This window comes from Mastigoproctus giganteus, chromosome 12, assembly GCF_048544385.1.
Source record: "Mastigoproctus giganteus isolate SK-2022 chromosome 12, ASM4854438v1, whole genome shotgun sequence".
NCBI lineage: Eukaryota > Metazoa > Arthropoda > Arachnida > Uropygi > Thelyphonidae > Mastigoproctus > Mastigoproctus giganteus.
The window spans coordinates 171,595,039-171,619,523 of record NC_143586.1 but is presented as its reverse complement, the minus strand read 5'-3'; the positions used below and the strand labels follow the sequence as shown (position 1 = coordinate 171,619,523).

General features: G+C 36.4%; 1 protein-coding gene across 2 annotated transcripts in view; it reads left to right on the top strand.

The window, feature by feature from the left end:
- Window positions 1–23,957, top strand: part of LOC150077596 (uncharacterized) — an 84,689-nt gene extending 60,732 nt beyond the window's left edge. Inside the window, exons 2-3 of one of the 2 annotated variants that reach the window (XM_090386664.1) lie at window positions 5,577–5,690; window positions 22,160–23,957. In XM_090386664.1, coding sequence (XP_090242790.1) covers window positions 5,577–5,690; window positions 22,160–22,417 — 372 coding nt within the window. In that variant the 3' untranslated portion in view covers window positions 22,418–23,957. Of the gene's footprint in view, window positions 1–5,576; window positions 5,691–22,156 lie in introns of both variants that reach the window. The other variant, XM_090386663.1, reaches the window with a different exon arrangement.
- Window positions 23,958–24,485: the final 528 nt, after the last annotated feature.

Here is a 24,485-nt window from a genome sequence, read left to right as displayed (position 1 = left end):
AAGGTGGTTGGTGAGAAAAACAGTGTTGGATTTTGATTGTTGGAACAAACTTCCATCTGATGTTGAAGTGGGTAGCTTGAATAAATTTACAGAACTATACAAATTATTAAGAGGGAGGTTGTTTTTTTTTACTGGCTATTTCTTATTTTACTTGCTTGTCTCATTTCGCCATCAATACTAATTTAGTAATAGTTACCGAAAATATTACCCATTTCTACTTATCTGTCGCTATTTGCCCCCCCCCCCCCCCTCCTTCATGGACCTGGTTTCCTCTCTATTTATTTTTTTCTTTCACAGGCACAGTATCTTACTCAATGTGGGATTCTAGCCGGACTGGGGTTATATGCTTTTTTTTTTTTTTTTTTGTTTAAGTGGTTGGGTCTGTGGATGAGGAGATGGAGTATTTTATTATTTTTTTTTTTTTTTTTTTTTTTTAGCTGGCTCTCAGGTGTGGGCAACATTTATAGTGTGATATCAACTGTCCTAACTGGGATGGAGTTTTTTTTTTTTTTTTTTTTTCCCCTGAATTAAGCCTTTTCCTATAATAACTTTATTTTAAATACGTGAGTTCATACACGTGCAAATTACATTTGTTGTATTTTTTAAGCATACGGATTGGTATATGTATGTACCAGATAATGTTTATTTCTGATAGTTGATGTCTACCAAAAAATGCATTATTCCATTTTACTTTTTTCGAGGATGAATGTGAATAATGCATCTCACTTGGCCTCGATGTCTCGGCAACTGAAATGCCATGCTGCGAGCGATCCATTGCCTACAGGTAGCATCGTGGTTGCTTCGGGGCTAGGTTTCCTAGCAGGGGTATCCATACTGCAGACAACCCACTCCTTTACATTGTAAGTCTCGTGGCCATGTAGGTAGCCCAAAATGTTATCACCATCATCAGAGTTTAAAATTAGCATGTCGAAAGTACTTTCACATTAAGAACAGATTTTCTTTTAAAAATATTTGTTAATATTCGATATTTCTGTATTGTTTTTCTACTGTATTTTCCTCAGTATATTTCACCATAAAATAAAGATGTTGGTTGTGTTGTGTAAGAATTGAATTGTCATATTTGTTAAATGTGGGGGGAAAAAAAAAAAAAATTAAATTCCATTTCAAAAATTGCATAACTACTTCCCACTAGAACCCATATGTCATGCAACTTAAATTTTGTTTCTGATGCCCCTGGGCTAGTGGAAAGAAATGCATAACAAATAATGGGACAAACTAAGCCAACTGCCAAGTGACTCTCTTGAAAAGTTGAAATCGTGCCACTCTGTGGGAGGACTGCCTGATGCAAACAACTGGAGGCCAGAAATGCTTTAATTCTTCCCATGCTTAATTATCAGTGAGTAGCTAATCTTTCTCATGAATAGCAAGAGAATATCGTGACTTAATTTTCCTCCATGTCGTGATTATATGCCATAGACTTTGTGGGTTATAGTTCAAAATGAAATTTGCATCCCTTCTCCCCCACCTTCAGAAACATTCGATGAGGGGAAGGGGGGCTAGATAATTTGACATAACTGCCATTCCACAGATGCTGGATTAGACTTCTGCTATAGTTAACATAGCTAAAATGAATTTTGCTTACAGAAGACTAAGCAAAACAGTGACATCTGCTTCCTCTCCAGCTATAAATTCTGATAGCCCAAAGCCACATACAGTAATGATTTTTTTTTTTTTCTGGGAACGTCTGTGTTCATTGAATTTTAATTTTATACAAGAAAAAAGTAATTAGAATGTAGCTAAGGTGAAACCACCAGTGGCAATTTCTCTTAGAAGATTCTGTTTTAAATAGATGCAGAGTGCTGGTCTATAGCTCTTCTGAATGAAATCCAATTTGAGATTGACAAAAACATTTGTGTAGTTATCTGTTATTTGTAAAATAATGAGTTTACCTCAATATAGTACGTAGAACACTTCCATATGATACTTTCCAGAAATTAAAGCAAAAAAATCGAAAACTTACTCTAATGTAAGTTTTCGATTTTTTTCGCTTTAATTTCTGGAAAGTATCATACGGAAGTGTTCTACGTACTATATTGAGGTAAACTCCTTATTATTTTACAAATATTAATATGAGCGTATTGAGTATTACAGCTCTGATTCATACTATCTAGTTATCTGTTATATAGCATATGGCATTTTGAATTCCTGTTCAGGTTCACCTTTGGGCTGTGGCTACATCATAGACAGATCAGCCAGTGTGGTTTGATTGCCTTTGGCAATATAGAGGGTTTAGTGTCAAACAACATTAACTACAAAATTGCATTTTTGTTTTGAGACAACTTTAGTTTTACTTTATACAAATAAAAATGCATATGTTAGAGAACTGCATCTCTCTAATACTTTACAAGTTAGCTTGGGCTATAAGCACATTTCCGGTAAACCAAGAAAATGACTTTCTTGGTTAATTACAAAAACATTTGCTACAAAATGATTTTGTAGTTAACATTGTTTGACACTAAACCCTTGATATGGACATCTACAATCTGTCCATGTGAGCTATCAATGTAATAAGGCTCATTGGAATAGAAATTGCCTGTGGGGAAAATAAAAGTACTGAAACTATCAATTAAGTTGTAGTAGATTGACTAGGAGCTAGTTCCATTTGATTTAAAGTGATTTATGGATGCATCCAAATTTAATTTAATTACTACAAAACATTATTAAAATACCTCATCCAACTGGTATGTGAACAGCTGGGGAGAAAGAAAAAAACAGGGAACCAAGAAGGAGATGATATTGGATCAGAAGAAAGGCTGACAATAACGTTGAGGGGAGAAAAACAGAGAAACACTGTAAGGGACCTCAGGGACTAAAGGGGAAGAGATTAAGGTGAAACTGTACAGATGCATGTTAAGCAGCTGTTTTTTTCCTGATAAATGATTCAGAGAATTGAGGTATTCTGTTTAATTAAGTTTGGGACATAGCCTCTTTCTGTATGCAGATGTGAGAAAACTGGGTTTGCTACTTAATGCATCAAGCTCATAGTATTTTATTTCTATATGTACGCAACAGTATTCTGTTATGTAATACTAGGAAGTGGGTTTGAGCTATTTGATGTGTTGGAGTGAGAATTCAAGTTCAAAAACATTCACATTACATAATTTGGGAATGTCCTTTCATTTGAAAAAAATAAAATACACAGAAATCCCATTAAAACAATTATTGTTTAAGCAAAATTGTCATTAACAAAAATATTTCCTTGTCCCGTACAACTTCCTTTATTAGTGTCCCTCTTAAGTCTAATTTGAACAAGATAATTATGAGGAAAATTTCAATGCAGGAATTGTATTGGTTTACAAAAAAAGAAAGAAATAATGTGAAAATCACAGATGGTTAGTGCAAGAAATAAAAGAAACAAACCTATTTTATTTATTATCAATAACAAAGGGAATATTGAAGAAAACTTCTGGTACTCGTGTATTAAGTGGGTAACCCTGGTTTTAAAAAAAATTGGTATTTTTGCAGATTTTAGATAGCCTAACTTTTGATACTGTTGCACATCGAAGACTGCTGTACATATTGAAGAGGTATGGCATTAAGGGCAAGCTACTGCAACGGATAAAGGGATGATTGAGTAGGAGACGACAGAGAGTGATAATCACTGTCTGTTCTTCGTGGACTAATGTTATTAGTGGATTTCCCCAGGGTTCGGTGTTGGGCCCATTGTTTTGTATATTTATCAATGATATTGATGAAGGTATACAGGTGTAATGTCCAAGTTTGCAGATGATACAAAGGTTGGCAGGGTTGTTAAAGACAGTATGCTACTCCAACTGGATCTAGATAAGTTGAGCAAATGGGCTGAAAAGTGGCAAGTGAAGTTTAACATTGACAAATGCAAAGTACTGCATATGGGTAGCAATAACCGAAGAGAAACATACCAACTGTGTGGTACTACATTCGGGGAAGTGGAAAGTAAAAAAAGACCTGAGGGTAATTGTGCAGTCAAATATGAAGTTCGCTGAGCAGTACAGAGGGCTGCCAGGGCAGGTCATGGAGTCTTGTCAATGATATATAGGAATTTTGCTAGCAGGGACAGAGATGTGATTATCCCGCTATACAAGGCAATGGTGAGGTCACGCCTAGAGTACTGTGTACAGGTCTGGAGGCCTTGTTTTAGGAAGGATCTAGAGTTGCTACATTGAGTACAAAGAAGGGCAACAAGATTGGTGAGGGGGAACAAAGGGGTGCTCTTACCAAGAAAGGCTTAAATTCTGCAAATTGCAGCACCTGGAGAGTAGGCACGTGTGAGGTGATCTGATTGAGGAGTATAAAGCCTTGAATGGGTTGAGCAAGCTGAATGCTGATGGGATTCTTCCTCTTGCTCAGATTAAGAACCTGAGGGGGTACAGATTCAAATTGAGGAAAGACAATTGTAGAATAGATGTGCGGAAATTTGTCTTTAGCCAGCGGGTAGTTGATGGATGGAACAGACTTTCATCTTTTGTTGTGGAAGTTGATAACCTAAATAAATTTAAGGCTGAGCTGGACAGACATTTGAGGGATGAAATGAGAGGTGGGTTTTTTTTTTTTTTTTGGCTGATGCTACATAAGCTTGCTTTCTTGCATTGTATGCCTCTACTAATGCTAACTTTCTTGTACAAATTGGTACTTCAGTAATATTTGTTTGTAAAAGAAAGTTATGTAATCTAAAATTTGAGAGTCAGAGATTTAGAAAGGTCAGATTCAAGTTCAAAAGTAACTAGGAAGGAATTTAAGTGATTCTCAACATAAACTACAGACTTCAAGAAAGGAAGCATTTTCTTCTGGAAAAAGTATGGAGTTTTCTCAATATGGGAAAGTTCATTTTTATGAAAGATATAGTGAGAAGCTTAAGAGGCAAAGATGAAAAGGGGAAATATTTTGCTAGTGGATATACTTGGATTGGTGGATATTATTAATGGAAGGCAAGAAATTTTACTGTGTATGAGGAGAAATTATTTGAATAACAAAGTCCTCAAAGACTCATCAGTAATCAATGACAGATTCTTAAAAAATATGCTCTCAGACCAATTATGGGTTAATGAAAAATAGAAAATTAAAGGAAAAACTTGAGGAGTAATGTAATAAAGGTGTCCTCAGGCCATCCTGTCCTAAAGTTCCTGAAGGATGGAATAGGTAAAGATGAATTTGTTCGAAAAGTAAATATAAGATCGATAAATAAAATAAAAGATAAAAATGTCACAAATTGGATTCCTCAAGTAGAATTAGAAATATTCTAGTTAACAAGAATGAGACATACATTAATTGAACTCTTCAAAGACATCTGCATCCCATATATTGCTGAGAACCATGTTAACGAGAAACTACTCCATATTTTTACATTGGGTTGATATGAATAATGATATGATTGCTGGCATACTTTTTACATGACATTTTATTTTGAATTTTATTAGTCTGTTAAGACAGGAAATTTTTTTTTTTTTTAATGAAATTGTTTTTGCTTTATGTAGTACTTTTCAGGAACATATCTATTGTGTTAAACAGGGATGTAGTGCTAAGTTATTTTAATGCTAATATCAAATTACTTTCACCTAACTTAATTTTTTAATTAGGGTCTTGAAAATGGAAGTAGCCAGATGCCTCCAGAAGCAAACTCCAGCTACCATAATGAACAGGAAGATTATACTAGTGGTCCTTATGAAGCAGCTTCAGGAGATAAAGCTGAAGTTAGTAAAATATTTCTATTTTATCTAATTTTCTATAAATCTTAATTATTATAGTAATAAGTAGGCAAATAATTGTCATAAGAACACTTTGCTGCATAATGGGAATGAATATAACATTTTGATTTTTATATTCAATATTCTATGGCAGAGGTGGCCGACGAGTCGATCGTGGATTTAATTTCGGTCGATAACGATGAATTTTAAATATACAGTCATCCCTCGATTTGTGCACCTTGTGCAATGAAATTTTTGAGATGTTAGATCGTGGCACATTTTGAAGGAAAAAGTAGATCACATCACATTAAGTTGGCCACTCCTGTCCTATAGCTTTGATTACTGTAACTGTTTGTTATGTACCCTTATCTTTGCAGACTTCATCAACAGATTAAAAATTAATGAAAAATAAATAACAGTTGTATGTTGAAATTAATAAGGAAGTTGAGTATAACCTGCTAATTTTAATTTTGCACAGCTGTGATTGATTGTAGCTCCTATTTCTACCTGTGGAGAACTTTCAAATGAGAATTCTACAGCCCTCCTTCAGTCTGCTATTATTATTAGTAATGGCCATATGGTGGAAGGAAGCCTGAAGCTTATGCTGCACCAGCCAAAAAAAATTGAGAGAATCACCAAGAAAGTGAAGAATGACAATATATCCAGCTCAAGACCCAGGGTGTGCCAATATATATGGATTCTATGATTATTACTTTAAAGATATTCCATAATTCTATTAGCAGAGACAGGGTGAATACCCTCTCTCTGCTATGCACACAATAAATTCCACGTAGAGTCTTAAACTGTCATAGTCCACTTAACTGAAATTAAAACGTGTGCCTTTAACTACTGCAACCACCTTTTTTTTTTTTTTTTTTTTTTTCATCCAACTAATGGCTGCGTGATCACTCCCCGATCATGATAATGGTTCCTGTACTGTAAGCCCCATGATGTCATCTTTTGTGATTTGTAATGATGAGGTCTAGACTATTCTTTCCCCTAATATTTTTTTGACATGCTGATACAAGTAATAATAATCTAGTTTATTTAAAAATTGTTATCTGTGATGAGTTTCCCTCCCACTTATTCCAGTCAATTAGGGGAAGATTGAAGTCATCCATAATAAGACATTCACACTGGCTTCTACATTCCATCAGCATGTAAATACTCTTCACAATCCTCTGGTCTGTAGATTACTCCCACTCAACATACCTTTGCTTCCAACTAAGGCGCCTCCGTAGCCAGGTGGTCAAAAGCAACAGTGCATAGCACACATTTCTTGATTAGGCCAGGGTTCGAGCCCGTGACCACCAAATACAGAGGATGCAGAAAGGTTGGGGAATGGCCACTGCATATCCCCGGAGCAATATGGCCTTAGTTGCTAATGCTCCTTAAAAAAAAAAAAAAAAAAAAAAAATAGCTTCCAACTAACTGACACCTCAGAATTTATGTTGGCAGGCATAACTTCTGATGTAGCAAAGGCTCTTTTCATGTTCAGGCTGTTTTTGATAAGAGCATGACCCCATCACCCCTTTATCTTCCCAATCCTTCCTAAATGCAATATATACACTATAGCAGAACTTGTCCCCAGTTTCCAATGGCACCATGTTTTTGTTAGCCCTATTATGTCAGCATTAGTTGTCTGAACCAGGCATTTGAATTTACCCATTTTAATCAACACCATGTGACTTTAGATACAGTTAAGGCTAAGTATTCTTCCACAGATTACTTCCCTGAGACACCCCTTGAAGTTATTTAGGCTTGTTTCTCCTAGCTTTATCACCCCGCTCATTTGAAACATTGCCATCCCTAGAACATCTTGCCAACATTGGCTCTTGTGGAAAACACAAATTCTTGAGGTATGTGTGTGTGTGTGTGTGCGTACAAGCATTACTTTGACCAGTATCATCAGATAAATATGTGCCTATATTACCCTTCTCCCCCTAACTATCAATTTCTCTGATCCCTTAAGATATTAATCTTGGAAGCTACTAGGCTTTTCATACCAACAAAGAAATATTGTTCAAGATTTAGGCCTAGATGGATGTCAGATGAACTAATTAGACATGTGACAGAAGAAAAATGCACAGGATACATATAAATTAACATGTGACACAGAAGCCTATGATAGATATAAGCTGGTCTGTAACCAAGTTACAAAGAAGGTTAGGCAGGCGAAGCCAGTTTACGAGAAATCTTTGGCAAAGGATGTAAAGAAAAACAGCAAAGAGTTCTTTACTTATGTAAACGCTAGAAGGAAGGGGATGAATCAGATTGGTCGACTTGATATTGATGGTTCAACTGTTGATGATCCTGCTCAGGTAGCTAACAAACTAAATGAATATTTTGCATCGACATTCACACATGAGGAGTTATTCAGCAAGGGAAGTGCCAGAGGTGTATTCAACTCTGGCAGTAAGCTAGATAATCTTGTAATAACTGAGAGTAAAGTGGAGGAGAAATTGTTGAAGATAAACACAAGAAAGGCACCTGGGGTGGATCAGATCTATCCAGTTATATTAAAGGAGGCAGCAAAGTAAGTAAGCAAACCGTTAGCCATAATTATGAGAGCTTCCTTGGACTCAGGAGGTACCCATAGACTGGAGATGTGCAAATGTGACCCCAATTCACAAAGGAGGATCAAAGGCTGACACAAGTAATTATAGACCTGTTAGATTAACTTCTGTTCCAGGGAAATTAATGGGGGCACTGGTTAAAGAAGCACTGCAGGATCATCTAGACAAGACTTCGGTTATAGCTCAGACACAGCATGGGTTTGTTAAGGGGAAGTCTTGTCTGACTAATTTGATAACTGACTAATGAATAACTTTGATATCATATATTTGGATCTTAGAAAGGCCTTTGATACTGTTGCACATGGAAGACTGCTGCTCAAATTGGAGAAGTGTGGCATTGAAGGCAAATTGCTGCTATGGATAAAGGGATGGTTGAGTGGGAGAAGACAGAGTGATAATCAATGGACTGCTCTTCGTGGACTAATGTTATTAGTGGAGTCCTTCAGGGTTCGGTGTTGGGTCCATTGTTGTTTTCTGTATTTATAAATGATATTGATAATGGTATATCAGGCTTAATGTCCAAGTTTGCAGACTATACGAAGGTTGGCAGGATTGTTAATGACACTAATGACAGTACACTGCTGCAATAGGATCTAGAAAAGTTGAGAAGATGGGCTGAGAAGTGGCAAATGAAGTTTTACATTTACAAATGTAAAGTACTACATATGGGAAGTAGTAATCCCAGAGTAACGTATCAAATCTGTGGTACCAAACTGACAGTGGTAGAGAATGAAAAGGACCTGGGGGTAATTGTGCAGGCAGATATGAAGTTTTCTGAGCAGTGCAGACGATCTGCAAGAGTAGCTCATGGTGTCTTGTCAATGATATACAGGAATTTTTCTAGCAGGGATAAGGAGGTGATTATTTCCTTGTATAAGGCAATGGTCAGGCCACACCTTGAGTACTGTATACAGGTCTGGAGGCCTCATTTTAAGAAGGATGTAGAGCTGTTGGAAAGAGTACAGAGAAGGGCAGTAAGATTAGTGAACAGAACAAAGGGGGTTGCTCTTACAAAGAAAGACTTAAGTTTTGCAAATTACAGTGTCTGGAGACTAGGCACCTGCGAGGTGATCTGATTGAGGTGTATAGAGCCTTGAATGGTTTGAGCATGCTCAATGCTGATGGGATTTTTCCTCTTTCTCAGAATAGTCACCTGAGAAGGCATAAATTCAAATTGAGGAAAGACGGTTGTAGAATAGATGTGCGGGAGTTTGCCTTTAGCCAGCGAGTGGTTGATTGCTGGAACAAACTTCCATCTGTCATTGTAGAAGTTGATAGCTTAAATAGATTCAAGGCAGAACTTGACAAACATTTGGAGTGAGGGGATGGGTGAAATAAGGATGTGTGTTTTTTTTTTTTTTTTTTTTTTTTTGGCTGATGCTGTATAAGTTTTGCTTTTTTACATCATGTGCCTTTGCTAATTCTAATATCCTTCATGATAATGGTGAAACCCCTGCACTGCCTTTGTTCACATGCATACTGTGTACAAAATGATTCCTCCTATGTACAAATGTGTATCACATGATAAATTCCCCCCACTAGAGCCTTGGAGAGTCCCTCATGTCTTGAGTTAATCCATGAGGCTTTGAGAATATAATATCTCCTATTGTGTCTGGTCAGAATTGCAAGCATACACATTCTGATCTAACTTGCATTTTTTTCAGCATGGTTCTATATTTCAGTGGTCTCAAACTCAAATTGCATGCAGTCCGAATGTGCGATCTGAAAGCGACTGACGGGCCGGAATTTTTTTTTTTAACAAAGTGAGTGAATATATATATATACACAGTGAAACTTCTCCTAACGGACACCTCTCGTTAATGGACATCTCTCTACAACGGACATTTTCAAATTCCCCAACTCACCTCTATTGGTTTTAACGTGTTTGCAGCTTCTGTCTAGCGGACATATTCTCTGTAACGGACACGGACAGGCAATCTGCACTGTTTCGTTTAGATTAGCACTTAATTTGATCTCCCCATAACGGACAGCGGGCGAGCTTACGGCCCTTTTTCTAGGAACGTTTCTTCCACGTATTGCCTCAATTGTGTGTTTATTTTCTATTTCTGATTCTCTGAATTTTATCAAGGTTCTAAACTCTTTTTCAAGAATTTTAAGGCATGTGTAAAACTTCTGATGAATTCGGTGTGTGCAGGGGCGGGAATATGGTCGGCCTTTCGTGTTTTCAGTTTTGTTCAGTGTCGTGTGAAGTGCACAATGTCTTCTCGTAAAAATTTAACTTTAAAAGATAAAGTCGAACTCATTAATGCGTATAATCGGCAAAAAAAAAAAAGTGTTCGCTATCTCGCTGCAAAATTCAAAATCGGGAAGACTCAGGTAAGCGACATCCTAAAGAAAAAAAATGAACAGCTCAAACAATTTTGGCAACACGGAAATGATCAGGTTCAAAAATCATTCCCGAAAACTGTTGGACTTCAAATTGACAATGTTACGTATGAGTGGTTTTGTCGCAAACGTGCTAAAAAAATTCCCATTAATGGGCCTATTATTAGGGAAAAGGCTTTGGAGGTTGCGAAATCTATGGGAGTAAATGAGTTCAAAGCTTCTGTGGGATGGCTAGACAAAAAGTTCAAAACTCGGCATAAAATTTCTTGGAAAACCGTAAGTGGTGAAAGTGGATCTGTTGATACTGGGGTTGTAACAGGAGTGGACCATCCAATTGGAAGATTTATGTCGTGATTTTGAAGCTAAAGATATTTACAATTGTGACGAGACAGGGTTGTTTTTTAAAGCTCTTCCTGAAAAAACAAATGAGTCTAAAAAATGCTTGACTGTACTATTGTGTACAAATATGCTGGGAGACTTTGAACAACCTCTTGTTATAGGAAAACCACAAAATCCTCGTTGTTTCAAGGGCATAAAGTTGAATCTTTTGAATGTTGACTGGAAGTCTAATAAAAAAAAAAGCGTGGATGACACGAGATATCATGAGCGAATGGATAAGGCACTTTAACCAAAACATGATTCGTCAAAACAGAAAAATTATTCTTTTCATGGATAATGCTGCATCTCACCCACACATTGAATTGTCTAACATTCAAATCGTTTTTCTGCCACCAAACACATCTGCAGAGTGTCAGCCCTTGGATCAAGGGATAATAAAAAATTTTAAACTTCACTACAGAAAACGAGTTTTAAGACATCTCATTGCAAACATGAACGATGTAACATGTGCGAGTGACCTTGCAAAGAAAATCAGCATCCTAGATGTGATTCAATGGATTTCCTCTTCAGTAAACGCAATTAGAAAACAAACTGTCGTGAACTGTTTTGTAAAGTCTGGCTTCTCAAACGCAAAAATTGAAGTTGTGAACAGCAATGTGGAGTACCAAGAAGAACGAGAACTTCAACATCTATTGATAATGTACGATACTTCCGCTACAAGTGACCCTGGCTACAAAGATATAGACTCGAACCTCACTACAGAAGATGGTGCTCTAGATATCAATGACATTATCATCGATATTTTTCAAGAAGTTCCTCATGAGGATGAAGAAATGGAAGGAGGTTCTTCTGTCGAAGAACATATTAACGACGAACTACCGATGAAAATAGAAGCACTCGTACAAATCAATTGTTTAAAAATGTTTTCCGCCGCTGAAGAAGATACTAAAGGACTTTCGATGGTTTCTTCACTCCAAACAAATGTTGAAAACAAAATTATCAGCCGGAAGAAGGTGCAGAAGAAAATAAGTGATTACTGTATGTATTTTTCTTAAGATAAAGTCATAATATGCATAGCACAATTGTATATTATTTACAAAAATATTGTGCAAAATCTGTATATATTTTAATTTAATTTTACATTAAACGTTTAACGATTTTTCTTTCTTTCTTTTTTTTTTTCCTCCCTCAGACTTGTTAGCGGACACATTTTCGTTCCCCATGGCTGTCCGTTAAAGGGAAGTTTCACTGTAAATATTGCACCATACTTACCCCTAATGTATGGATACCACCCCTTTATAACCTGGTGTTATGCATATGTGGTGTGTTGCGTGTAAGTTTATAATAAGTTTGGAAATTTTACTTTTAAAATTTAATTTGCCTCGAACGTGGTTTAATTGAAAATTTATTTCTACACATACAGAAAAAATACATATGTTTGTATGTAAATAATTATAAACTTCTTTATTTCTTACTACAACTTGATGCTTGATGGCGTTTCGATTCTGATAAAGTTTGTAGCCTTGGAGAAAAATTACTAGAAACAATCTTCGTCACGGATTGTAGATGCTCATCGGTCAGTCGGGTTCTTTTCTTTGGCTTATTAATTTTCAACTGCAAAAAAAACTGTTCACATATAAATGTACTCCCAAACAAAGCGATTATTCTTATTACAAAAATTCGTAACTGAGGGTATTTATGTTTTGACAAGTACGAATAAAAGTTAATCAAATCTGTATCTTCAAATCTTTGAATAAGATTTATATCACACTGTAAATTAATTAGCTCCATTTTTAGATTTTCTGGTGCGTTATTCATGTTCGTTTTTAATGGTAATGAAAATAATGTAAAATCGGACTCCAAATCATTAAAATCTTTCTTCAAATTCTTGTCATAATAATGCTATTTTTCTTGCATATTCTTGAGATTTTTCATTTGAAATAATAGGGCAGGATTTTAAGATGTACGAAATTTTGATTCCAGTTGTGTTTCCCATAATTGCAATTTAACTTTAAAAGCTTTAATACAAGCATACATGTCAGTGATAAGTTTATTCTTTCCTTGCAGCTCTTTATTGAGAATATTTAAATGGCCAGTTAAGTCAACAAGAAATGCTAAATCTGTTATCCCTGTATCATTATGTAGCTCGTCGATGGTTTTATTTTTTTGTATCATGAAAATTTTGATTTCACTTATTAAATCAAAAAATCGTTTTAATACAGCTCAACTTTACCACCTCACCTCGTTATAATAAATCATTTCTCCATACTCACTTTCAATTTCTTCAAGCAGTGCAACAAATTCTCGATGATTCAGAGCTTATCCACGGATAAAGTTTACTGTTTTAGTTACTGTTTCCATAACATTATCCATCTGCAAACTTTTGGCACAAAGTGCTTCTTGATGAATAATGCAATGTATAGTGCAAAAATTATTTTGAAATTTTTCTTCTTTCACTATATTTCTTAATTTTGCTGCTACTCCATTTTTTTTTTTTACCAACCATAGCAGCTGCACCATCACTTGCAAATCCAACTATTTTATCCCAACTTAATTTATATTTATCTATTACAGTTTTTATTTCAGAAAAAATATCCTGTGCACCAGTTTTTCCTTTCATAGGAATTATTTCCAATAATTCCTTAATTACTTCTACTTCAAATTCATCAGTAACACCTTGTACAAAACCAGAAAGTTGTGCTATATCTGTGATGTCAGTACTCTCATCAACTGCTATTGAGAATGCTGCAAAATCTATACTTTTTTCTTTTAACTGACATCGTAAATCACTAGCGATTTTGTTAATACGTTCCGCTACCGTGTTGGCTGACAAACCAATATTTTTAAATAATTGTTGTTTGTCAGGACAAAAGTTCAGCAGACTTAATCAAACAATCTTTAAGGAATTCGTCATCAGTAAATGGTTTTGATCGTTTTGCAATGATGTGCGCGAGAGAAAAACTTGCATGAACTGTTGCTTCACTGGATTTATTTGCTGCAGTAAAAAAATTGTTGCTGTAAGCCAGATTTCAGAAACTATAACTTTTCTTCCCTCAATTTGCCTTCCAACATTTCAAATTTTTCTTTATGATTCGTTTCATAATGGCGACGTAAATTGTATTCTTTTGGAACTGATATTCCCTTATTACAAATAAAACATACAATTTTGTTGCGCACAACACCACAAAAGTACATAATTTCCCATTTATCTTGAAAAACACTTCCTTCTTCGTCCACTTTTCTTTTACTCTTTGTTAAAGACATCGCTGCAGTTTAATCTCTTAATTAAAATCACTATTATAATTTTATTTACAACTTTAATTTAACAAGATGAATTTTCGTATGAAAATAACACTCAAAAGTTATGCACAATTCTAAACGATAGGTATTGATATAATGTAGAATCTACATTATATCAATACCTATCGTTTATCTTTAGATCTACATTGTAAATCTAACAACAAGCACAAATAAACAGGTTTTATAAGCCATACGTTAGTTTGTCTCCATCTATATAGCAATATGAACTGTGCATCCAGCTAACCAACTAGTGACTGACTCAAGGAAAATATATATCAGAAGTACCAACTCAATAGAAAAAATCGGAAACACCACAATACTGAAGCGCCACCAACTGTTGGCTGGCGAACTAAATTTACTGATTGTACCGACGTGGGAAGTTCTCCCACCTTACCCCAGTCATGTGGCCTGGCATACAGTGACAAAGACAAAGCCCCAACCTATTCATTTTATCTCTTTTTCCTTCAATAGCAGTTGCGCACATACATGTCATATCTCTATGTCTCTAAAACTATAAGCACCGTATTTACAACAAATACATAACTTAAATTGCTTCGGGGGCCGGATGCATCCTGCAGGCCGCCAGTTTGAGACCACTGATATATTTAACCAAAAAATTGACAGGTTGCAAATCTCATTGTCACTTCAGTGGTTCATACAAGGGACAATGTGATATAAATGACAGGATCAACTGGTTTCTGTATTTCAATAAGTTCAAGAATTTATTATTGAAATACAGGTATGGAAACGTTAGAGCAATAAAAAGTACTGAAGCCTATAACAGCTACAAAGTGATCTGTAATAGTGCCACAGAAAAGATTATGCTAGCAAAGGCAGATTATGAGAAATCGCTGGCAAAGAATGGGGATGAGGAATTCTTCACATGTATAAATACAAAGAAGAGAAGGACAAACAAGATCGGACACATATAATGGATGTGGAATAGTATTAGATACTCCAGCTGATGTTGCAGATGAACTCAACAGTTACTTTGCATCAATATTTGCAGAAGAAAAACCCTTTTATATCAAAGAGAAATTATGGGAGTGAAGTTGAAATATATGTAATTAATGATATTGAAATTTCACATCATTATTTAGTGAAAAAACTTTCAAGTCTATAGGCCAGTAAGTCTCACTCTATAATCTTAAGGAAGGCAGCAAGTGAGTGCATTGAACCATTGAGACTAATTATGAGAGCATCACTGGACTTGAGAGATTCTGTTGGATTGGAAAAGTGTCAATGTATCTGCAATACATAAGGGCAGTTATAAGAGTGAAGTGGGAAATTACTGGCCAGTCAGTTTAACTTCAGTGGTAGAGAAAATCATGGAGGCAATGATCAAAGGGGGAATTCAGGATCATTTAGATATAAATGGAATTCTGAAGGATACTCGGCATGGTTTTGTAAAGGGAAAATCATGTTTGACTAATCTGGTTAGCTATTTTGACAGTGTCACTCAAAAGCTGGACTTTGGGAATAATTTCAACATTATTTGGATTTCGGCAAAGCATTTGACTCAGCCCCATGAGTGGTTACTTTATAAGCTGGAACAGGTTGGAATCACAGGGGAAATCCTTAGATGGATAGCAGGATGGTTTCAGGGCAGGAGGCAGAGGATTGCAGTAAATGGTTATTCCTCTGATTGGGTTGATGTAAGAAGTGGAGTTCCCTAAGGATCAGTATTAGGACCACTGTTGTTTTTGATTTTCATAAATGACATTGATTAAGGGATAGAGGATATGATGTCTAAATTTGCAGATGATGTAGAGATTAGTAGAGTAGTTAATGATCACAGCCAAGCAGAGCTTCTTCAGAGTGACCTAGATAGACTTCGGGGATGGTCAGAAAAATGGCAGCTATGCTTTTTTCCAACAAAGTGTAAGGTATTACACCTTGGGAACAGTAACCACAAAATAATTTATACACTTTGTGGAGTTGAACTAAAGCCAGTAGTGGGTGTTATGATATAGTCAGATATGAAGTACTCTGAGCATTGTAGACAGGTTGCAAGGAAGGCCCATGGTATCCTGTCGATGATTTATTGAAAATTTGATAGTAGAGATAAGACATCATAATCCCATTATATAGGTCTATTGTTAGACCACACTTGGAATACTGTGTTCAAGTATGGAGACCGCACCTAAAGAAAGACATTAAGCTTCTTGAAAGGGTCCAAAGATGGGTAACTCTCCTGGTGAATATGTGGGCTGCAGAGCTTGGAAACTTGGCACCTCAGAGGAGACTTGGTTGACGTGTTTAAGGCTCTGAGGCATAAGTAAAATGAATGAGGACGAAGTTTTCATGGTTATAAATGATTCTAGAACTTGGTGACATAAATTCAAGTTACTGCGGAGGAGATGTTTAGACTGGACTGTAGGAAGTTTTATTTTAGCCAGCAAGCTATAAATTAATGGAATAAGTTACGTACATGGATGGCAGAGGCTGACAGTTTGGGGAAATTCAAATGTCAGCTGGATAGTTACCTACAGGAGAAGAGAAATACATAAATTGTCTATTTCCTTTTCTTTTATTATTTATTTATTTATTTTATTTAATTTTTTTCTAAATATATATATACTTTTTTTTTTTTATGTGAACCCCAAACACGAGAGGTATTAGTACCTATAGTACTTAGTACCGTTCTTGGGTTGGAGGTTGAGAAGACGAAAGAAGATATTTGTTGACATTGGACTTGAACTTCTGTAGATTGTAATTTTCAGGAAATAAGTATGAAGGAAGGTTGTTCCAGAAAACGGCAGTTGAATGAATAAATGAGGAAGATGAAAAGTTGGTTCTGTGGGTTTGAAGTTGGACAGTAAATGGATGTTGGCTGGTGGTGGCACGTGTTCGGACTGTTTTGAAAGAGAGAGAGCAGGAATTATAGAAGCCAATTCAGAAGAACAGTGCCCATGGAAGTATCTGTAGAAGAGGCATGCAGCAGAAACAGTACGTCTATGAGAAAGCGAGTGGAGAGACTCTGTTAGAGATGAATCGTTAATTAACCTAACTGCCCTCTTCTGAATGGAATCAAGAAGCCTGAGAGAGGTTTTGGGGGCACCACCCCAGATGTGGGAATAATATTCCATGGCAGGGCGGATTTGCGATTTATACAGAGTGGGCAGCTATTCAGAAGAAAAGTAACACCGAGAGCGAAAGAGAAAACCATGTTTTTTAGATGCAGAGGAAGCAATATTTGTAATGTGCTTGTGCCAAGAGAGATTAGAAGTCAGGGTAATCCCCAAAAGAGATATATCATTTTGCCTAGAAATCGGAGTGTCACTAAAGATAAGCATAGGAGCAGAAGAATCCTTTTTTCGAGATATAAGACAAGATTTGAGTTTTAGAAGGGTTGAAATCAACTAAGTTGTCTTTGCCCCACTGGAGGCAAATTACCTGAAGATCGGCATTTAAGGAATTGGTAGCAGATTTTTGAGAAGTTGAAGCTGATTGAGCAGGACAAGGTTTCTCAAAATGGAAAGTGGAATGCAATGTGCTATCATCGGCAAAACTATGGATAGGATTTCCAGTCAATGGAAGAAGGTCATTAATATACAAGAGGAAAAGAGTGGGGGAAAGAACTGAACCTTGGGGGACACCAGCATTAGTGGAGAAGTTAGAAGACAGAGAGCCATCTACCATCACCCTCAATGAGCGATCAGAGAGAAAACTGGATAACCAATTACTAAAAACAGATGGAAGCTTGTTTAGAAGGCCTTTATGCCAAACACGATCAAAAGCCTTTGAGATGTCAAGAGCAACTACTTGTGTTTCACCGAACCTTTCCATTGAATTAGTCCATAAATGGGTAACATAAGCCAGAATATCACAAGTGGATCGACACTGACGGAATCCATACTGGCGATCGTTGATCAGACGGAAGGTTTCTAGGTAGTTTAAGAGTTGGCGGTTAATTGATTTCTCCATTACTTTAGAAAGAGTAGAAGTAATTGCAATGGGACCGATAATTGGATGGGAGGGATTTGTCACCCTTTTTAGGAACTGGCTGGATATGAGCAAATTTCCAAGCAGAAGGAAAAACCCCTTTGGAATAAGAAAGTGAAAAAAGGCGGCAAAGAATAGGATTAAGTTCAGGAGCACAGGTTTTGAGAACAAGTGGAGAAATACCATCAGGACCTGGAGCTTTCTTAGCATCAAGATTCATCAAAATCCTTCTGATATCCTTTTGACGGAAGACCACAGGAGGCATTGAATGGAGCGTGTTGGGAATGGTGGAAGGTGTTTTACCAAGATCATTAATACATGAGCTGGAAGAAAAATGGGATGCTGGCAGGTCAGCTTTATCCTTGGCTGAAGTGACAACAGAACCATCTGGTTTGGACAGAGTTGGGAGCAGAGATGGGCAAAAGTTGCGGCCAATAGATTTGGCAAGAGATCAGAATTCTCGGCTGCCATTAGAGCAAGAAGCAAGTTTTCTACTCTTAGCCTGTTCAAACTCTGGTTTGGACTGATTAATAACTGCTTTACAATTGTTGCGAGCTTTGGTGTAGGCAGAAAATGAAACTGAAGAATTAGAAACAAGCCAATTACGATATGCAACATTCTTCTCTTGAACAGCCTTAGCACATTTTTTGGAAAACCAAGGTTTAGATAAAGGACGAGATTTTAAAGTGGAGTGTGGGATAAAGGATTCCATTCCTGCAAGAATAATTTCACTGACACGATCTGAGCAAACGTTGACATCAGAGGTTTTGAAACAGTAATCCGACCAAGGAAAAGAAGAAAAGAAGTCTCGCAGGTCATCCCATTTTGCATTCTTGTAATGCCTAACAACACGAGGTTGGGAATAGCCATGAGATAAAGGTTCCATTGGAGAAGAGACAATCACCAAGTTGTGATCTGAAGTGCCTAAAGGACCTCTCACTTCAACCGTGTACTTAGAGGGGTTGTTTGTGAGAAAAAGATCAAGCATATTGGCTGTATGATTAGGATTGTCCTGTATTCTTGTAGGTAAATGAACAATCTGTGCTAGGTCATTAGTAATTGCAAAAGCCTCAGCATCTCGACCTGCTGGGTCGGTGTGACTAGAAAACGGAAGCCAGCTGGAGTTGTGAACATTAAAATCACCAAGGAAAATTACCTCACTGTTAGGAAAGTTGGACTGGAGAAAGTCAAGTTGCAAAGAGAGGAAGTCAAAGAGCTCCAAGTGATTAGTGGAGTTGGGGGAATAGCCATGAGATAAAGGTTCCATTGGAGAAGAGACAATCACCAATTTGTGATCTGAAGTGCCTAAAGGACCTCTCACTTCAACCGTGTACTTAGAGGGGTTGTTTGTGAGAAAAAGATCAAGCGTATTGGCTGTATGATTAGGATTGTCCTGTATTCTTGTAGGTAAATGAACAATCTGTGCTAGGTCATTAGTAATTGCAAAAGCCTCAGCATCTCGACCTGCTGGGTCGGTGTGACTAGAAAACAGAAGCCAGCTGGAGTTGTGAACATTAAAATCACCAAGGAAAATTACCTCACTGTTAGGAAAGTTGGACTGGAGAAAGTCAAGTTGCAAAGAGAGGAAGTCAAAGAGCTCCAAGTGATTAGTGGAGTTGGGACAATGGTAGAGACAACAGATGAATTTGACACAATGAGGTAGAGAGATTTTAAGCCAGAGAAGATCAAAGAGAGGAGATTCCAAATTGCCAAGTCTCTGACAGAGAATATCAGAACAGACATATGCACAAGTACCACCTTTGAGGCGAAAGGAATCATACAGCGAATAATTTGGGCATCTGAGATGAGCAGTAGTTGAATCAACCGATAACTGAGATTCTGTCAGAAAAAGTACATGGGGTTTGGCAGACTGCAAGTGGAAATGGACATCGTTGAGATTAGAATTGAGACCACGTATATTTGTGAAATGAATTAGGAAGTGCTTGGGAGGTTTAGATCTTTTCGCAGATAAGCTTGCTCTATTAGTTTGACAATTCATTGTGTATTCAATAGTAAGAAAAAGTGGGTGGGACATGCTGTATGAAGTAATGAAATTTTTGGATATGGCGTACACGTGGTAAGAATATACCCAGATCCTTGACATAACGTGGCCTCGACAATGCTCCCCGCATACACACTACTCGGACATGCTCCAGTCACTATCTGGCAGAGTAGAGGTAGCAAGATTATACACTAGCTGATCCGGAAGCCTCCTAGAGAGAGTTACCAATAAGTTCGGTCCCATGTACTAACTAGCAGCCGGCCTGCAAACACCGTTTTAGAGCTGTACCCTCTAAATGTAAGGAATATTGGATCTCACCACGACATTCATCATAACCTCAAAAGTCATCAATCATACTGCATGATGGAAGAGATAGGGAAGGGTTGACCGGAACTTAGCTCTAGAGACTAAACATGGGTTCCACCACTTCAAGCCTCCAATAAGCAAAGGGGTGGTATTTCACCGGTTGATGAGAGTCATCTACCACCTAGTACTGCCTGGTAACATAGAGGGGCGGCGTTCCTCCATGTGGTGTGGGTGCCACACCTCGACCCCTGCTTACGTTGGTTCACACCTGGGCGGTCACTCACCATGTACTTGTGCATGGAGGTTATACCCAGGATTACTAACAGTCCCACCATCGTGTGAAGGGGCAAGCAGAGGATTTGGCTGTCACAGACCGTCCGGACTTCCCCGAAATTGGGCCCACTTGACTTGAGTGTCATCTGAATATCAGTTCCATCACCGTTTTAGACTCCCAGGTAGCAAGTACAGCTTGTCTGGCATATCTGAGAGAATGTCTGTGACAACCTCGAGGACCATATATATATATATATATATATATATATATATATATATATATATATATATATATATATATATTTTTTTTTTTTTTTTGGCTGGTTCAGAATAAGCTATAGGCTTCCTTGCACCGTGTGGCCATTACTAATAATAATTAGCATTAGCAGAGTCATATGATGCAAGAAAGCAAGCTTATACAGCATCAGCAAAAAAAAAAAAAAAAAAAAAACCTTCCCATTTCACCCATCCATTCACTCCAAAAGTTTGTCTAGTCCAGCCTTGAATTTATTTAAGCTGTCAACTTTCTTCCCCAATAACATTTGGTTTCAGCAATCAACCACCCTCTGGCTAAAAGAAAATTTCCACATCTATTCTAGAACTGTCTTTCCTCAAATATACTGAACGTAAGACACTGTTTTTTCTGCTACAATCTGTGTCGAATTAAGTGGTGTAAATGAACCTAAACTCCTTTTTTTTTTTTTTTTTTTTTTTTTTTTTTTTTTACTAGCCGAACATGAAAGTCTATTAAATTTCTGCTGACTTTACTTGCTTGCAAAATGACAAAACAAGTAGAGCCAGCACTGCTAATAAACATGAAGTAGTGGACAGAGCTACATCTGGCCATCATTTGCTGTCACAATAATCCTTGGATAAGAGTCTTGTTTTAAAGTTTAACCTTACCCTCTGTTGCATATTACAGTGTTCTTATGGTTTCTGCTAATTGAAATTTTGAAGGAACTAGTTTTACTAAAAATGTTGGTAAATACTAGGAGTTGGGATTCAAGTTTTTACCAGCAGGTGCAGTGGTGTCTTGTTCTTACTAGTAAAAACAAAATTTTGACAAATGCGTTAGGAGCTTCTTCTTTTTACTAGTAAGATTGTAGTATACCTAGTAGTATTGGTAGTATCGGATTTCGGGTTGTTACCATAACATATACATTCCCTGAATTCACACAAAGACTGACACACTTACTGTGTTTATCGTGGTAAGCAATTTAATGCTGGTTCTTGGCACTGATAAGAGATGTGAGTTAACCTGTTCTCATATTTATACCCTAAGAGCAGTCTTTCTTTTTGAAAGAGAAATATTGGGTGGGAGGAATTAATGCTAAATTTTATTTTTCAGCTAATAAATTATCTAATTCTTGCATTTCTTATTTCAGCAGTCTAGTCCTCAGAGTTCCACGCCACAAAATGGTAGCCTTAGTGGTTCCATTCCAGATTCTCCTCAGTCTGCCAAGAGCTCACATAGCCAGAATGGACCTGCTGCAACCAAACCTGTTGAGAAAACAAATTCTGGAGACCTGAACCTAAACATGAGTGCATCTGAAATGCGTCAACTCTTGGCATCTCGAAAGAAAAGGGATCCCAAAAATACCCCAATGGATATGCGCCAAAAGTATGAAATTGTCCAACAGATGTAATGCAGAATTGAAGGACTTTGGTGTGGAGTGCCATTCTTGTAACACAGTTGCCTTACCTTGTATTGATTCTCATTGATACTTTTACCCTGACAATCTATATTTGTTAAATTTGGTGGTGGAATCTGTTTAAGAACTATTACTGTAAATGGTTAAACTTTCTTCCATTCTTTTTTTATTCCTGTGATTAATTTGAAACTATCTGAAGGTGAAATGAATATTTTACATATTCTGTTTTCTTCCCGGTTCAGCTAATTCATTTGTATTGCTTTGAAGGTTTTGTGTGTGTGTGTGTATGTGTATTCTGAGTAGCTTTATGTGTAAGTGTTATCCAAGTGTACTTATTTGTAATTAGTTTTACTGTTATCCAGGTGCCACGTTCATTCTTTTATATGTTGCCGGATCACTTCAGTCTTTGGAAGTATGCACAATACCAGAATATTTGACACACACAAATCTGGTGTATCAGTGTGAATCTAAGATTACTGTATATCCATGTTTACATATATACACACTTATCATTCTAAAATATGGGGAATTTAGATCTATTCAACTCTTTAAATAGATTCCAAATTTTAGATTTGTTCACTGTTTGAAAATCATAACGTTTAAAGTTTAATGAAATTTTTTAAAATTTATGTAATGAGACATCACACAAGATGGTAATACTGAATATATAAGTAATTCTCTCTCTCTCTCTCTCTCTCTCTCTCTCTCTCTCTCTCTCTTCCCCCCCCCCCCAATCAACAAAATATAAACACTATAAAATAAACCTACAGTGAATTGAATTAAGTTACAGTGTACAATTTTTCAAGCAGATGTGTTGTGGACTACACTCAATATGAGTTAAACAATTGTGCATTATAATTTTATTTCTTCTAATTTTAATTTGTAGTATAGCAAACTTCCTGTTTCATTCATACGCCTTGATTATTCATTATTTGTATATCCAGTAAGAGTTTTAATCTGAAATTATACCTAGAAAATGAAAGTACTATAATTCTAAAATGAACGGGTGTTTCCATTTCTGGAATATTTCATTCCATTTCTATTAGCTCGGTATTTTCTAGGTTTGAGTTTTTTGTTCAGTATTTTAGTGTAATTGGCCTACCATGCCACATGTAAATAAAACTGTTAATTACTTTACAGTATCCATTTGTATTCTAATCTTAAACAGGTAACAGTAGTCCACATTATAAAAGAGCTTACTTAGCTTTTCTGATGTTTCTGACAAAGTATGTATTTGAAGTACATTATATTCAAATTAACTGAAGTATAGTGTTGAAATATATGTTATATAATCTTGTAAGTTTACTAACAATGTATGTTACAGAGATATTGTTTTTGAAAAAATTTAAGTGCATTTTAAGATAAGTATTTTGTATCTTAAATGAATTTTACTTGTTCTGAAATTATATGCGCACACATTTGTTAAATTTATCATTAAAAGTGCCTTGGTCACTATTCATAAATTTTATAATCAGTGAGCCTGGAAATATTACATGTATCTGCATACATACAGCTTGATTATGCTCCAAAATGATTATTTAGTTACCAAGTGATTCTGAGTTTTTAAATTCTAAACTTGTTAGAATACTTGTTCGTAAAGAATCTTTTACATAAGAAATGCTGAATTTTTTTTTTTGTTAAATTTTATAATAGCTTGTGATGGCATATTAGTAGCCCTCCATAAAGAAGGGACCAAACATATCAAGCATACATTTCATTCCAAATACTTTGATTTTCTGAAGTTTATATTTACATAGCCCCTTTCTTAGAAATGTTACCTATTACCTAATGCAATAAAATTGGTCAGTTAATCAGTTATCTGTTATTCTCTGTTGAATGCCTTTAGTGAAAATCATTGCTTTTATATTTTATGAAATAATTTTCACTAGTGCATGAAATATTATATCACAACTTCTGTTTGACTAACACCTTTTATATACATACAGAAATATATATTTTTAGGTGCTGAGTGGTCATTTTACATAAATAAATGTTATGCAGTATATTGCCATAAGTGTCCAGGACCCCTGGAAATTTGGGGGGGGGGGATACACCATTCCTG